At 37.8% G+C, this 16807-nt stretch overlaps 1 protein-coding gene across 6 annotated transcripts in view; it reads right to left on the bottom strand.

Annotated features, from left to right (window-relative positions):
• The window catches only part of LOC139476101 (glutamate receptor ionotropic, kainate 2-like), a 147382-nt gene that overhangs the window by 97594 nt on the left and 32981 nt on the right, over positions 1-16807 (bottom strand). For 4 of the 6 annotated variants that reach the window (XM_071259356.1, XM_071259352.1, XM_071259354.1 and 1 more), the window contains exon 2: positions 15127-15489. In XM_071259356.1, the coding sequence (XP_071115457.1) occupies positions 15127-15223 (97 nt within the window). In that variant the 5' untranslated portion in view covers positions 15224-15489. Of the gene's footprint in view, positions 1-15126; positions 16006-16807 lie in introns of those variants that run through there. The other 2 variants (XM_071259353.1, XM_071259357.1) reach the window with 2 other exon arrangements.

Here is a 16807-nt window from a genome sequence, read left to right as displayed (position 1 = left end):
GGAATCGCCCCTACAGTTCCTAGGCTAGGACGTGTTGGTTTCGTGTGAGTAAAAAGAGTCAATAGCGTGCCAAAATATGTTTACTTTCAATACTGTGGAGAGTTATGTGATCTGCCGCTAATTCAACGCAGCTCACTTCTGACGAGTACGATCGATACGTGGTATAGTCAAGACCAGAATCAGTCTTCCTCCGCTTCAAAATTCTATTTGCTAACTTTGGATAAAATGGATTTACTTTTCTCTAAACAAGTGGAACTGATTACTCCAAAACTTGCCTTCGTGAATTGAACAAATTAGTCTTCAGTAATGTGCGAGTATGTCGATTATTTTGATACGCATTACTTAAGACTGACCAATAGCACCCTAAAGAGCAATAACGTCTAAGTTTTGGCGATGTCGTAGGTGTTTCCCATATTTAACATGCCACCGACAAAATGCTTCAACCCGCACGAGAACACTTGTGATGAATATTAAAATTCTAAAGTCCGAGCCATTCAACTTTTGAGAGGGATTTTTGCGTGGTGTATAAAAAATATGCGAAAATTCCCTTTAGCGCCTATGGTGCTATTGACATTTTGCTGTAGTGTTTCTACTGAGGCAACCATTGGTAAAGGCACAAACGAGTAACAATATATTCAGACGTTGCGACGATCAATGGCATTTGTTACGCATATGTCCTATAGGCGACTGTTAATAGCAAACCAAATCTCTACATACTTCAAAGAACATGGATAATGAGAGGCCACTCTCTTTTACAACACACAATTGCCTACAAAAGATCACTGCAAAGACCAATATCATATTTCATCCCATGTAGCTATCACAAAGTCGATATACGGGTCTAACGACCTTTGGCGAAAAATGATCTTGATCAAATAGAATAGCAGCATAAACCAACACAATAATGTTATGTACAAACTTAATGTCCCTTCTCTGTCCACGTGGCCACGTCAAAGTCTGGTGCAGATATGTAATAATGTCAGTCATTAACGTAGCAAAGTTGAAAGAGATATAGCGGACTCTTATCTCAAAGTTTCTAGGACCTAAAGGAAACTTGTAGAGAAAGGGTTGTTTATACATGTCAGATAGCTGTAGAAATATTGTTCGGAGTGGAGTGGAACCTCGAGATGAAGGTCATCAGATAAGTATAGCTATGCACATTAACCGTGACAGTGATAGATACAGGCCATTGCATTGTGTTATCGTTTATTACACTAGACGTAAGATCATTGTAAGATGCTATGAAACGATATGCAGCTGAACCAAATAGTATATAATTACTTATAGAATGCAGCCGAACTTTAAAACAGTCAATTTAAAGCACCAATTATGCCTACGTGGCTTCGATGAAAAAGCCACAAGCATCATCGTCAACAAATCTAAACTTTATTGACTTTAGAAATGAACTCATTCACAGGGATTTGATTTTCAGTTATTAAAGCTATTCTTTTCAGTGTGTTGGTGAAGATCTCTTCTGGTGAAGTACCCTCTCAGTTCTGACGTTACCGTGAACAAGTGCTTTGAAGGTTTTGTTTCGCTGCAAAAATTCAGCAAATCAATATTGAATTTCCATGCGAACTATTTGAATATTCGTAGACATGTTCCATTGTAATTGTGGTTCTCTAAGCAAGTCATGTTCCGAATCCATGGTAAAGGATGAATTCACAATTGGACTTCAAATCAAATCCCTTTAAATCGATTAACAATCTGTTAATCCTTTTCAGATTGTATCAGTTTCTGGTCAAGTTAAGTAGGTTAAATAGTTTGTTTGTTTGTTTGTTTGTTAAACCATTGCCTCTCAAAGCCAGTGTTTATAGTGAGACGTGATGTGTTACTAAAACAGAAGAAAAATAAAGGTTATTTTGCCAATAAGAGTCGTAAAACGGTGCACAAAACTAAAGGTTACAATCTCCATGGATACAGATGACATTTCTGTTCTCACTGTTGCATGTGTAATATGTGTAAAGTTGATTATGTTTTATATCATGTAACTTAGAACCACATCAGCACTATGTTTCATGCCACGTACGGTTATTAAATGTTCTGTACAGTTTTAATGTGCACTTTTATCGTATGTTCAAGATGGTTGAAATGCTTAAAATGCTGTAACTTGGTTGGTAGTGTGTCTCGATCCGAGTTCAGGATAGTCGTTCTCATCATTGAGCAACCTATTCCCTTTTAATAACAATCTAGGAGAAAATGTGGATTCATTAGTTTGACGATTGTAGCAAGTTTGAAAGGTGATGGCTATACAGTTAGTTGTGAAACAACCATGGCCATCTTCCAGAAAGAGCAGAGCAGAGAGGCTAACACGTGGCGTCCATGACACGATCAAAAGTAGTCATTCAGGACAGAACTGGATGTTCATGTATCTGGTTATGGCATGCAGTTTATGTAGGGTTTTCGTTTCCAAATTTAATTTATCATTTTCGAAGAAATATTATTTTGTTTAAAGTAGATATCGACGGCTAAACATGCGCTGTAAATAATAGTGACAAAACCTTTTCACATTCATAAGAAATCTCTGCTTAAAGCATTTTCTATTGTATGATCCCGACTATATCATTATCATACCAGGTGACGCGAACTTCATTTTTTTACTGATGCTTCAAATTTGGAAATGTCCTTCACATGTCGACCATCAAACTTTCCGAAAGCTTTACTGAGGCCTTGAATGTTGTAACCTTGATGAAACAACAAGTTGAAGTCATCCCTTTTGTTACACTGTCTAGTGGAGAGTGTTTTGTCACTCTGAATCTTTATCAATAGACCTAAATATGAAATAGATGGGGTGGGCTCACTGAAGTCCCCTATGTCTAGTTCAGGTGGGTAAATCAGTGGAAGGGAAATGCCTATCTAATGGTTATTGAACGATATCAGGTCATTGATATACCCTAAGCTTAAGATGAACTTCTTGGCCAAATTACCCTGTTTTGCCAATTTGAGCAGAAATTCCGATTTGTATGCATAAAGAAACAGATCAACAAGAAGGGGAGCACAATTGGTGCCCATTGTAATGCTTACTTTTTGCCTAAATGTCTTACCCCAAATTGTACATTTGAAAATCCAGCATTTCACATATTGTTCGTAAATTTTAGATGGCATTTGCTTTAATTTTTGACAAATTGTTCTGAACCTCTTTTTTATTATTGTATCTATGGTCACCAAGTTTTGTAACAAAAGCCCCATGGATAAACGAATGAACTTTCTCCTTAAGTTTGTCATGCGGGAGAGTGTTGTACAAAGTTGAAATTTAAAATGTTTTGACAGAATTGAACTTAGTCTTTTTTTGAGATTGCAAAAGTTTTTGAGAATCCACATGCTATTACTTCCACGTGTCTCAATACTTTCTGCCAATTTAAAGAAAGTCTTTCCTTAATTGTATTAAGGAATTAAGGTCATTCTTTGAGAGAGAGATTATGTGATACATTTGGTCGAAGTCAATCTATTGCTGATAGAATCATAGACTTAATGTCAAATCGTTAAAAACAGCGTTACATATCAAACAGGGAATTGGTTCCTATTTGTCGCGTACTTCTAACGGCAAATGGATATGAGGTGACGTAACGTTGTTTGAACTATGACGTCACTGCATTGTGGCATAGTTGCCGCACGTCATAGCACTTTATGGCCGCATAAATTATATGTCGTATTAGCGTACTTATTGCTACATGTATTTGCGCACGTTCTTATCGATTTCCGAAAAAAACCACGAACATAATGATATGTTGAAAGGTTTCATCAACGAGTTGTTCAAATATTAGAAAACGTTACATACTATGAATTATACCTTTATGCGAGACTGTTAACATGGTGAACGATTTATCTTTATGTTATTGCCGTATAGTAAAGTGTCAATCTGGCCATGTTGTTAACAAGTGCGCCCATCTTAACACCAACACCATTCGTACAGTAATAGTGCCAGTTAAGATGTTGATGGAAATCATTATGTTTTCAGCTGATAAACATCGAATATGTTCTAATTTGTCGGATGTCAAGTATCTAGTTGTTTGTTTCGACAAACTTCACACTGCGTACGACTTAAAAAAAACGATAAAAGATACGAGCAAAGGAAAGTTTTATCCATGACAAAGTCAAATATGGTCTTTCAGCACAAAACTGGTTCCTGGATTATTTGGTCACAAATTTGTTAGTTATTTGTAGTTTTCATATCTTTTATATTTTTTGTGTCGCGAAGTAGTTTGTGCTTGTCCGACCAAGGGATAACCAAGGTTCCTGATCGGAGGGTACCTTGTCAACCCAGGTACCTACGGGAAGTTGTCCTTTTAGTCTGGCTACCTGATGGGAAGATATCCTGTCAGTCCGACTACCTGATGTAAGATATTCTTTTAGTCTTGCTACCTGGTGGGAAGATATCCTGTCAGTCCGGCTACCTAATGGGAAGATACCCTGTCAGTCTGGCTACGTGATGAGAAGATATCCTGTCAGTCCGGCTACCTAATGGGAAGATATCCTGTCAGTCTGGCTACGTGATGGGAAGATAGCCTGTAAGTCCGACTACCTTATGGTAAGATAACCTTTTAGTCTGGCTACGTGATGAGAAGATATCCTGTCAGTCCGGCTACCTAATGGGAAGATATCCTGTCAGTCTGGCTACGTGATGGGAAGATAGCCTGTAATCCGACTACCTCATGGTGAGATATCCTTTTAGCCTGGCTACCTGATGGGAAGATATCCTGTCAGTTCGACTACCTGTTGGAAGTTTCTCAGCACGGGTACCTGGTGAGAAGTAAGTTTGTCAGCACGAGTATATGATGGGAAACTAGTCTGTTATCACGGTTACCCGGTAGTAAGTGTCTCTTGTCAGCACTAATACCTGTTGGGAAGTTAGTTTGTCAGTCCGGATACTTGATGGAAAGTTATCCTTTCAGCACGGGCACCTGATGGAAAGCTACCCTGTCAGCACAGGCAAATGACGGGAAATAAATATCCTTTCAGAACAGAACCTGATGAGAATTTAATATCCATTCACACGGGAACCTAAAGGAAAGTTAATCTGTCAGCACGGGCACCTGATGGAAAGTTAATATTCTTTCAGCACGGGCACCTGGTGGGAAGTTAATATTCTATCAGCACGGGCACCTGAAGGAAAGTTAACATCTTTCCCCCCTCGAACCTGGTGGAAAGTTAGTATGTCAGCACGGGCACCTGATGGGAAGTTAATATCTTTTTCAGCACGGGCACCTGTGGTAAGTCATTAACATTCTTTCAGCACGGGCACCTGATGTGAAGTCATTGATATCCCCCAGCACGGGTACCTTATGAAAAGTTATTCTGAAAGTCCGGGTACCTGATGGGATATATCTTGTCTGCCTGGGTACCTGATATGATGTTATCAACCCGGGTACTTAATGGGAAGATATACCGTAAGCCCAGGTACCTGACACGACGTTATCCTGTAAGCTTTGGTAGTACGGAAGAGAAAGGTAACATGTTAACCCAGACATCCATTGATGCCTTGTCTGGCTATCTTTTCATGTTTAAACATCTGTTATAGTACACATATGGGCTGACAGAAAAACTGAGGTGATAATACGTTTAGACTATTCAGAGTTATGTCTTAACAGAACAGCTTGGGTTCAATTGCATACCATTATGTATGCCTGCCAGAAGTATCTCCAAAAGGTGTTTGTGTTGGACATGCTTCGTAATAAATACACGAAACTTCGTGTAACATACCCCCATATATATAGCTTTAATCGCACGTGTCTTTGATAGATAATTTTTAGTTACGCGGGAAGAAACGGATTGACGACAGTTATTGCGGACTCATGCTTGGTGTTGTGGGGCTGCTGATGGTGGAAATGGTAATGCTTATGCTCCATAAATGACAGATGAGAGAGAACAATGAAGCTACAGCTATATTGATTCCTGCTGCGTTGTCATGTTTTGTGCCTGGGGTTAGTAACTAAGTATGAGGACAGAATAATGCTATGATCCTCTCTGTGACAAAGTGTCATCTATTACCTCACACGTCAAGTTACCGCACGCTGCCGACCATTGACCATCACTTTGGGATTAATCTCCCTCAATTTCAACAAGCCAGCAATCAATACTCTAGTATACGTCCATCAAGAGTGATTAACCTCTGAAAACTACAACGAGACACTAAAATCATTTTATTATATCCCTGATTCCATATTCAAACGATCTGGATAGTATGTGTCATTCACTGTTGGGAATATGGTATCGTAACGACCCATGATGTGATATATTATATCCATATTCAGCAGAGTTAACTGTTTGTAAGTTTTGTTTTTCTTCAAGGCATACATTAAGTTATACTTTCACAATATATACTTTTGTGCCGTTTCAGGATGAATCATTGCAATCTAGTATTATTATATAAAGTATGATATCATAATGCAATGATGTATTTCCTCTGCCGATATGATATCAAAGCTAATTCATCATATATAGTAGATAGTTTGGTTGACATGGAGATAATGGTCTCTGTGTTGGGTGTGTCTTTCCTGATGTAAAATGTTCACCATTGCACAATATCCGAATAGGAAAGGCGGTGTCATTATTGACTTTTTATTGAAACATGTACGGGCGTCTAAGGCATTTAAAGTTAATTTGATTAAATTCAAAAATAATTCTACTTCACCCACAATGTGGGAACAAACACACATTCAATAACATAGACTAGAAATAAAAAAAATACAATTATATATTGCAATCATATGTTAATACTCCAGGTGTAAAGCCTCATATATACAAGGACAACTAGCATATTGTGTTTGAGGCGCTACACTGTATACACGGAACTGGGTCAGCAACACACACACAAGAGATGCAGAGTTTGTGTGTTATTTGCAACTGTGAGTGAGTTGCCGAATGAGGTTTCCTGCCGCTTTTAGTAGATTGCAAGCAATACCAAGACGAAAGAGGGGAGAGGGCGGGAACAATAATGGGTTTCACACATTGTATTCATTCCGGGAATAGAACACTAGTTTTCGCTGACGATCGAACGCATTATCCACAAGGCTAACCAGGCATCCCAAATGACTCAGTTATAACCTAACAAATATTGATTTTAGTATGTATTCAGTTAGCATTAAAGAGGTACAGTAGGGGTACGATAATCAGTTTATTGACATGCAGTGAACAAAACAAAACAGTTAGTGGATAACATGTTTACTGTTGAAGCAAATCCAGAAGTAACACTCTCATGTCATGATCACCACAAAGGGCAAGGACTTGCGCAAAAACAAAACAGAAAATATATGATCGGGAGCTCAGTCCATTTACCTTTCACTTAGCAACACATGATTTTGAAACAAAGTTTCCTGCCAGATATATAATGATCTGTTTATCATCGGAGGGAATCCCAAAGTAACACCTCGTTAACTCCAGTAATTTGAGCGTTGCGTTCATTCCCTCGTGTGGCCTGCAGCCATTCACTGTTCTTGTGTTCTTGGCAATCATAGAGTGAAAAACATAAGGAACTATTTCTGAACCTAGCCATGCTTCTTCAATTGAAACGCATGGGATCTATTGTCGTTTGTTTGTTGCTATCTGCAATGAAGATTGTTTAGGTACTTGTCCTTCCACTATGTTTCATACTAAAACAACAGTCTCAGTGAATACTGCAACTGAAATTACTTCAAGATTTGATCTTAAAATACAGTACAGTTGACTTACTATACATACAAACAATTGGAAGTACGCATGCGTGCACGGTGTTCTGCATACATTCCTCGCTGGAAAACATACACCTTGCATTATGCACAAACAAGCATCGGCAGATAGTGGAAAAGCTATTAAGGTGGAATATGTGCCGAAGTTTCTCATCCCAAGAACCGAGGCATCTGTGTTTACACGCGCGTGTCAGCCTCCGTTAATCAAACCCAATGCATGCCAATATATTGTCCTGCACAAAAAACTGCAGTTATAAATTCATCAACTATCATTTTCTACTCGAGGTAACAAGTTACCCTGTTGTTTGGGTTACAGAATATGTAACGGACTACTCATACTGGAGATCCTACCATATGGTATTGATGTGTCGCATGGATAAAATATCAACAATGAGGCTAATCTGTTTCCGATTAATATACGTAGCCAATCATTATATTCATCTCTAAAGATAATATTCCGTCATGTAGTTATAGAATTCAGTATTTCCTCATAACCTGAGTCATAAATATTGATGCGAATAATCATAGTAATAGCAACAACCAAACTTTTGTCAAGTATAATTCAATTATTTGCAATTTATTCATTGTACTTGACGCCAGGTTTTACGCCACAATTTCAGTAAATACGATTACTTTGTCATCTTCAATGTTCACAATGTCCATTAATCATATGTATAACAGCAACTATCACGCAATTGTTTATTCTAAAATGGTTTTCACATAGAAGATAATAACGTGAAAAGAGATTTGCGATTAATCAAAATCAGCAAAATGAATTTAGTGCGTTTTCAAAGGTTCGAAAAATAAAAAGACCATAACTCAGACCTACATTGGTTGATAAAAGCCAGATATCATTGCTTGTATATATTTATTAAGATTGCTAACGAATATAGTGGTTATGTCGCACATTTAAATATAAAATGTCAAAGCCAAAGAATAACCAGTCTGGATTACCCGAAAAACAGATTCCATTTGGCTTAAAAGGCAAAAAGGCGGTGAAAATTATATGAATGAATCAGTGAAAATCAGTGATGACACAAGGTGTTCGCGAAAAGGATAAGCAATGTCCTGACCTACCGGTAGCACACGAATGCTACTCTATGGACCAAATGAACCATTACAAACTAGCCACGCCAAATCAAAATTTGGGGACCAGAGATATTAAAAGAATGAAGTGCGCATTAAGACACATTGGCAGTCGATATATTTTGTGATGACTGTTTCACAACCAATTTGCCTACACTTTATTGTTACATTCCATGAGAGTAACATGTTAGAAAGAGGAAACTAAGAGCTAATATCCTGTCTAGATTTGAGGTACTGATGACCATCCCTGAAAAGTGTTCGAAAAGCTCTAAGGAAGGGAGGATACAATATTTACGTGTAGAACGCTATCAGGATACCAAGATAGATTTTTAGCTTGATGCAGTATGGAGATATTCCCAGTTATTTCAATACGTTTTGGTGAAGCGTTTGGTCATCAAACGACGCCTACAGGATGTTTGATAATGTAGAAGCAATGTTTCACTTATGTTTGTGTCACTCTCACCACAAACGTTACTTGAGATGACTGCCTTTGATGCTTGCTGTAATGGCGCTCATTCTTTCATGTTGTAATGCAGCTTTTCAACTGTCACGAACACAATAATTCATAAGAAGACATGCAAGTCAGGTGCACAGAGTTTCGCATAATGATATCACGCCAGTTTAATATTCCATTTGAGAACACTAAGTAAATGGAGAAAATAACAGCCTGGGGTTCTCATCCTGCTCACGAGGGATACGTGTCCCTAACTCTTATTACTTTGTTCACCGCCATGGCTTCTAATCGTACACGTAAGCTCGTTCACTCACACATACACACACACACACACACACACACACACACACACACAAATCCCACACGCACCCCACGCACGTACGCACACACACAAACTCACACACACACACACACACACGCACGCACGCGCGCGCGCGCACGCACACACACACACACACACACATCCCTGCGCACGAGAACATGAATACTTGCGGAAGCAGCACAAATGACCACGAACGTAAAACTTGCCTTGTGTCATGTTTAGTGTATTGTACCACATACAGAATTCGATTCAGTTCATGTGTTCATCGAACAAATTAACTGATGAAAAACAACAACAGTCATATATTGAATTCAATTAACTAGTATGTTTTTTTCAGATTCAATGAAAATATACATTATTTATTGAAGACACTCGGATACGTATTTACATTTACTTAATACACCTACATATGTATTCAATAATTACGGAAGATAGCCACATAATTACCCGCTTGAAATGATCAGATACGTAGTCAGTAAAATATTCTAATACGATTTCACTGAACATATTCTAACACGTATTCACTGAAGATAGTCAGATTCATATTCACGGAACATATTCTACCACGTGTTCACTGAAGATAATCAGATTCATATTCACGGAACATATTCTACACGTATTCACTGAAGATAATCAGATTCATATTCACGGAACATATTCTAACACATATTCACTTAAACTATTTTGATAATTATTCACTGAAGCTAGCCTGGAGCATGTGTACTGGCAATACTCAGATAGTTTATATAGTCTCACACCCAGGTAAATATTCACTGACGCTGCTACGTAATCGTAAGTGGTTTCAAGAAAGACATTTAGTTACGTATGTGACGCATATATAATCCACGGTGTAATATTTAGATATTTTGGGTACGTATTAATTTAAATATACGTACGAGCATTCATATAACATATTCCAATGCGTATTCATGGCAAGTGTATACATATTCCGATAATGTGAAGGTATTCATTTATAGATTGAAGATAGTGAGGTCCGTTATTGATGTTTACAGGAAACGGATTACGCGAGCACAGGACTTACTTACCTATCGATCGTAGATGAAGATACGCCTTAATCGTAGAATACATATGAACGTAATTTGTGTACACGGGCTAAAGGTAGGTAAATGTCAAGCACGTATTCATCATTAAAGTTAAAAAGCGGTGTTGCGGATGGTAGTACATGGTATTAAAAATTCGATAACACAGAGTCTGTTATCGCCATCTGACGTGACTGTTACGTGCACACCTTGATAATCACTATATTTGAAGTGTTTTCTTAATGAAATGACATGACAAACACAGATTTTGTAATACATCATTCAGCATATATCATTCATGTTTCTTCTGCCATTTCGTACGTAAAGCAGATTAAAAGACTTCTTCGAATCGTCAAACAAAAACTGTTTAAAATGATGAATTTACGTACACATAATTTGGAAGAAAATCGATCTCAAAATCGTCGGTATATTATTGTTACAGTAACATGTTATTGTAATAGTGATATTGTAAGTGGTATATTCAATAGTCCAGTAGAGTAAACATTTACGGATATATCGATACATATTCATATACTTGCGCCAGAGAAAAGATACAACAACAATTGTGATATTATAAAGTTAGGAATCAATACATCATGTGTGAATTTATATTTCCTTAAATTAAAGCCTGAAAATAATACGGAATAGATTGTAATTATCATGTTCCATTTGAGACTGATGTTTGACTGTGTGTTTTGCATGATGGCCGTAATACACTTGGGCTTTCAGCAGCTTAATACACAGCTGTGGTAGTCAGATGGACGGAGCCTAGGGTCAAAGAAAGGCCTATGTTCAAAGCTTTTAAGCCTGCGGGAAATTTCTTTTTTCACCCTATTTTGAGACAACTGTAGATTCGCTATTTAAGATTGCTTTTTAGCTATAATACATGATGTTTTTTTGTCATTAATATTGATTTACGTCATAAAACGCTATTTTACCCAACAAAGACATTGTTAAAATCGTGTTTCCAATTTTGAATGTTATGTTTGAGTTGGAACAGATGTGACGTAAAATTAACACTAACGGCCAGTTGTCACCACATAAAATATACTGCGTACGTTTACATGTCTCATATATTTTGAGCAAGCAAATATGCAAAGAGCTGGGAGATGAGAATGACTTTAGTCTCGGAGGTGATGAATAGACATCGATCGCAAGATTTTGAAGATTTATCGCCCAATTGCGTTTAGGCCCCAGGATGAATCAACTGTTTTCAGCGCCACTGCGACCCCCTGCGAAGTCCAGATCGGCTACAGTTAGCTGACGAAAAACAGATGGCCGCCTCAAACATTCAATCAGCAATATTCAACTTAAGACTAATATGAGTTATTTAAAAAACTCGGCACTTGTGTCTTTCGCAAACTTAGCTTGGGGGTATATCACATGCTGTTTTGGCTGATCGATCACTCCGCTATAACCCTGGCCTATTATAACACATGTCGTTACAGCATCCCTAATGGATCTCGTGGAACAACAAATTTGGCATTGTGTCATTATTTAGCTAAACTGATCGCATTAGTGTGTTACCAATGTAAACAAATGTTACCCTTGTAACAATATTTCATAAATAAATAACTTAATTGCTATATTTCGTGTCATTATTTGGCTAAACTGATCGCATTACAGTGTTACCATTACAATTAAATGTTACCCTAATGACACTATCTAATAAATAATTAACCTAATTGCTAAATTCCGTGCCTATATTTGGCTAATATCATAGACAAATGTTAACCTTATAACACTATTCTCATCAATTAGTTAGCTTAGTTTCAATATTCTGTAACTTCTACAGGCTATTTAAAAATAGTTTTCAACTTGAATTCATTAATTTAATTTAGAATATGCTAATCCTAGCATAATATACCTTTATTTAAAAGTCATTTAAAAGTACTTGTGATGCATTTTCTTTTATTTTCAGCTTGAGTGACGAAAAGAAGACACTGTGTGATGCTAGAACAATATCATTGTTGTGGTGGTATCGCTATTCATTAAGGTGACAACACAATATATGTATACATATTTTTATAACTAACAATGACTTTACAACTTCATAAGTCATCATTATGTCCCAAGGACGACATCGCTACGCCAAAACATGATTGAAGAAATGCAGTTTATTTCTCTCATAATTTCATAAAATATGGCAGAGCGAGTGAGTGAGTAAATGAGTATGGCTTTACGCCACCTTTAGCAATATTTGAGCAATATCACGGCTGGAAACACCAGAAATGGGTTTCACACATTGTACCCATGTAGTGAGTGAGTGAGTGAGTGAGTGAGTATGGTTTTACGCCGCTTTTAGCAATATTCCAGCAATATCACGGCGGGGAACACCAGAAATGGGCTTCACACATTTTACCCATGTCGGGATTCGAACCCGGGTCTTCGGCGTGACGAGCGAACTCATTAACAACTGGGCTACCTCACCTACTTCATCTTGAATGATGTAATGACAATATGTTATCATTTCGATAAACTGAAACATAATACATCGTTTCAGCATCATACAATGACATATCGAGTTTCAGCATCATACAATGACATATCGAGTTTCAGCATCATACAATGACATATCGAGTTTCAGCATCATACAATGACATATCGAGTTTCAGCATCCTACAATGACATATCGAGTTTCAGCATCATACAATGACATATCGAGCTTCAGCATCATACGATGACATATCGAGTTTCAGCATCCTACAATGACATATCGAGCTTCAGCATCATACGATGACATATCGAGTTTCAGCATCCTACAATACGCTTTAATTAAGTTATAAACACTATGAAACTCAATTGATGAGTAATTCAAGTCAACACTTGTTATCTATAATCTTAAAACGAAATCATATTATGTTATCTGTTTATGTTTCATTAGGTTCGGCATAACGATGAAAGCCAGCATGCATTTGGTGCATATGGTTATGCATTATGCATACCCCCCCTCTTTCGGTCATATACATAACTATCGTCATGCATGTAAGCGCCGTGAAATATTCTAAGTCGTTCATGACTGCAAGAGATGCCCAAACTTGACCTTTCTCCGCCAGTGCTCGCCTGCATAGTCTATAACATTGACATTCACACGTCTCCCTTCTCCCACGTCATTTTCAATTCCTTCTGATTGGAACAATCAATATTTCATTAGTTTTTCATACCGATCCATTATTTTCAGGAAAAGCATTTGAGCATTTGTTCGGCCAACAAACCATGCACTGACAGTGCCTCGAAGGATAAAACTATTGCTTCCCCCACGCATCTGGAAAGACACATATCACCTCTATACCTTTGCCGTGTTTCTTTAGAAAACCGATAGCTTTAAACTCAAAAACAGATAGAGTTTCCTCAGAGATTTCTCAGTCAAGGAATAATATTATTTTTATCGTTGGCGTTCATCAGGGAATATTATTTCCACATCAACTTCAACATCTGTCGACGTTGATATATTTAAACCAATTCAGGCGTCAACATTGTATTACTAACGTGACGTATGTGTGCCTGGATAATAATGTATGAAACATGCAGATGCGTGGATGTATTGTTACAGTGTAACACAACGTAGAATGCACAATCAAAATTACATTATTGTAACTCAATTCTTAAAACCATCTTTCCGTACAATGAAACGTTGACCAGATTATGCATTGACATATACATGCACACAAGTAATGACATTGTTATGAATAACATTACATGACATACACAAGATACACAAAACTGGCATAAATGAAATATTCATGAAACCCCAAAGTCATAAACTATTCATGAGACAATCATTTCTACAAAAATTAAAACGAAAACTATTTGGAAGTGTTGAATACCACTGAGAGTTCTAAAGCGTGTTATCCGCCATCCCAGCCTGCTGGTGAACACTCTTCATGATATAATTGAGACATGGGGCTCCATACCAGATCAGCGACTGATAGCAGGGGCCTATTATGACACTATGAACCAACAGAATAATGTTATGAAACATCGGAAATGACAATTACATGGTTCTAGTATTGCCCTGTGGTATTTAGGACTCCGTGTAATGCTTGGGCTCATGACACGGCTGAGTGGATCGAGCTTTAAACGTTTCGTTTCATAATAATAGCGTTTGTGCCACAAAATTGAACATGCGTCTCGGTATGGAAATCCCCATGGCATATCTCTGACCTGCGATTTATAAGCTGTACACAAACGCAATAGACCTGGGCTTGATTCCAATAAAAGTCTCATCTAAAAAGGATGTAATGAATAAATGCAACTACTTGATGTGTGCCGATGATTTAATATAAGAAAATTTATCACTGGTATACATATCGCAGATATCACTTCCACTTACGTTCATTTGAGCATTGCCAGTGTAATCGGAACATCGTACACACCTTTAATTAAAATATATAGGTTTTCATTACAGAGCGATGTATCATATTGATTTGTTTATTATACAATTAAGCCTAATACACACTGCACCAAATTATTCATATACGATAGTTTCATTTGTGTTTTAATTAGATATCACAGGCTCTCGTTAAACTGTTACCTCCGATTCAGCAATATACGACTTACCTATTTTGATTTCTTGTGGTAGACAACGAACACACTGTAGCAGTGACAACCCCAATAGAAAATACGTGGTAAGTCTTCTCCTGTGCCGATGGGTCATGTTAATCACCCACAGAACGCTGGACCTCGATGGCTAACACGAAGTCGCTGAAGCCACATAGAAGGAGAAACACACACAATGTAGTAGCAGTCCGCACAAGTAAATTTTCCCACTTTTTATCCGTAGTATTTCTTTCTAGTTCTCCCATATCAGTAGAAGAGAACGGATCGTAGACTCAGACGTTCTCCATAATAAACACTGGTCCTAGTCCACTCCAGATCTGTTGATGGACGTCGATGGACACTAGCCTCTTGTCATTGCTGAACCTAGAGAAACAATGAAATGATATTTAATTGATTTCTGAGGTGAAACTGGTAGTACAGTACAGAAGTCCCATAAGCTTAGGATCGTCAAAGCGAGCATGCTTCAATACGACTGTGGGCACATGGGTAAACGGACGAGTCCATTGATCGGCCAAGTTGGATGCAATCCAGTGTTCAACAATTATCACATACGTAAAGAACACAAACAGATGAGTTTTGAGTTAAGGTACGACACGGCGAGATGTAGATGGAACTGCCGGGCAGGTTATTGCCAAACAGATCCCATGCAGGCGATGCGACGAGATGCTGGTAGTCCAAGGGTCAGAGGATGCTGTATGTAATTGGTTGGACTGTGGTTATCAATAGAGAGCCATCAGATGAGACATTGACGCGCTCACAGACCCAGAGTCTATCGTCAGTCACGCTACAACTGGCGGGGGTCTAGCAGAACAAGCTCGCTACCTTAACTTATCGAAGGTTTAACAAGAGTGGAGAGATGGGGAGGAACACCACGCTCGATGAGCGGAGGAGAGCGAACGCTACGGCTGGAGTTGCTGTAGCCGGCACGCTATCATCTGATGTTCATTATACGCCAATGCCAAACGCTGATACGAAACACAGAATCTCCACAAATATTTGAGGAAAGACGGATCAAGGTGACAAAGATCCAATTAGGACAACCGAGGTGACCGAAGGAGTAGATGATTGTTTATCATTATATTGTGTCCATAACACGCATGTGTTATCTTACATTCGATAGAACATGTGTACCTGTAACTATATAGATATAGAGGTGTATCTTACCACATGCTGTCGGGATATATATTCCATGTCAATCGGCCTTGGCATAATGGATTTATGTTTCTGTTACAAAGATAAAATACACATGTTTGTGAAATACTCACGTAACTTGATACATAGATCTAGACTACGCAAATGCATTCATTCACATAACAATAAACATATACTTAATTCAACGTGGTGATTTATAACGCATTCATTTAACTGAGAAAATTCTGATTTTATTACTACGTCAGTATTGGAAGGTGATGCAGGTGTAAACTATATATCCTTATATTAATGCGTTATATGAGACACGTACGGGTAGGCAAACTCACAAAAGTACCAAAATGTTATTCAAAACTTTTGAAATTTCATGCTTTTTGTAAGTCGTATATTACACGTGAGAAGTAATACTCTAATACAATTATTTATCTGTCGTTAAATGTCACATCGTGAAAATTGGATTTTCAGATCATTACTTTGAACATTGGCCTAACTTTGCAATAGATCTAATAAGGTGAGGCCTTCCAAATCGTTC

This window comes from Haliotis cracherodii, unplaced genomic scaffold, assembly GCF_022045235.1.
Source record: "Haliotis cracherodii isolate W230 unplaced genomic scaffold, xgHalCrac1.p SCAF_3, whole genome shotgun sequence".
Taxonomy (NCBI): Eukaryota; Metazoa; Mollusca; class Gastropoda; order Lepetellida; family Haliotidae; genus Haliotis; species Haliotis cracherodii.
This window is presented reverse-complemented; position numbering and strand designations above follow the sequence as displayed.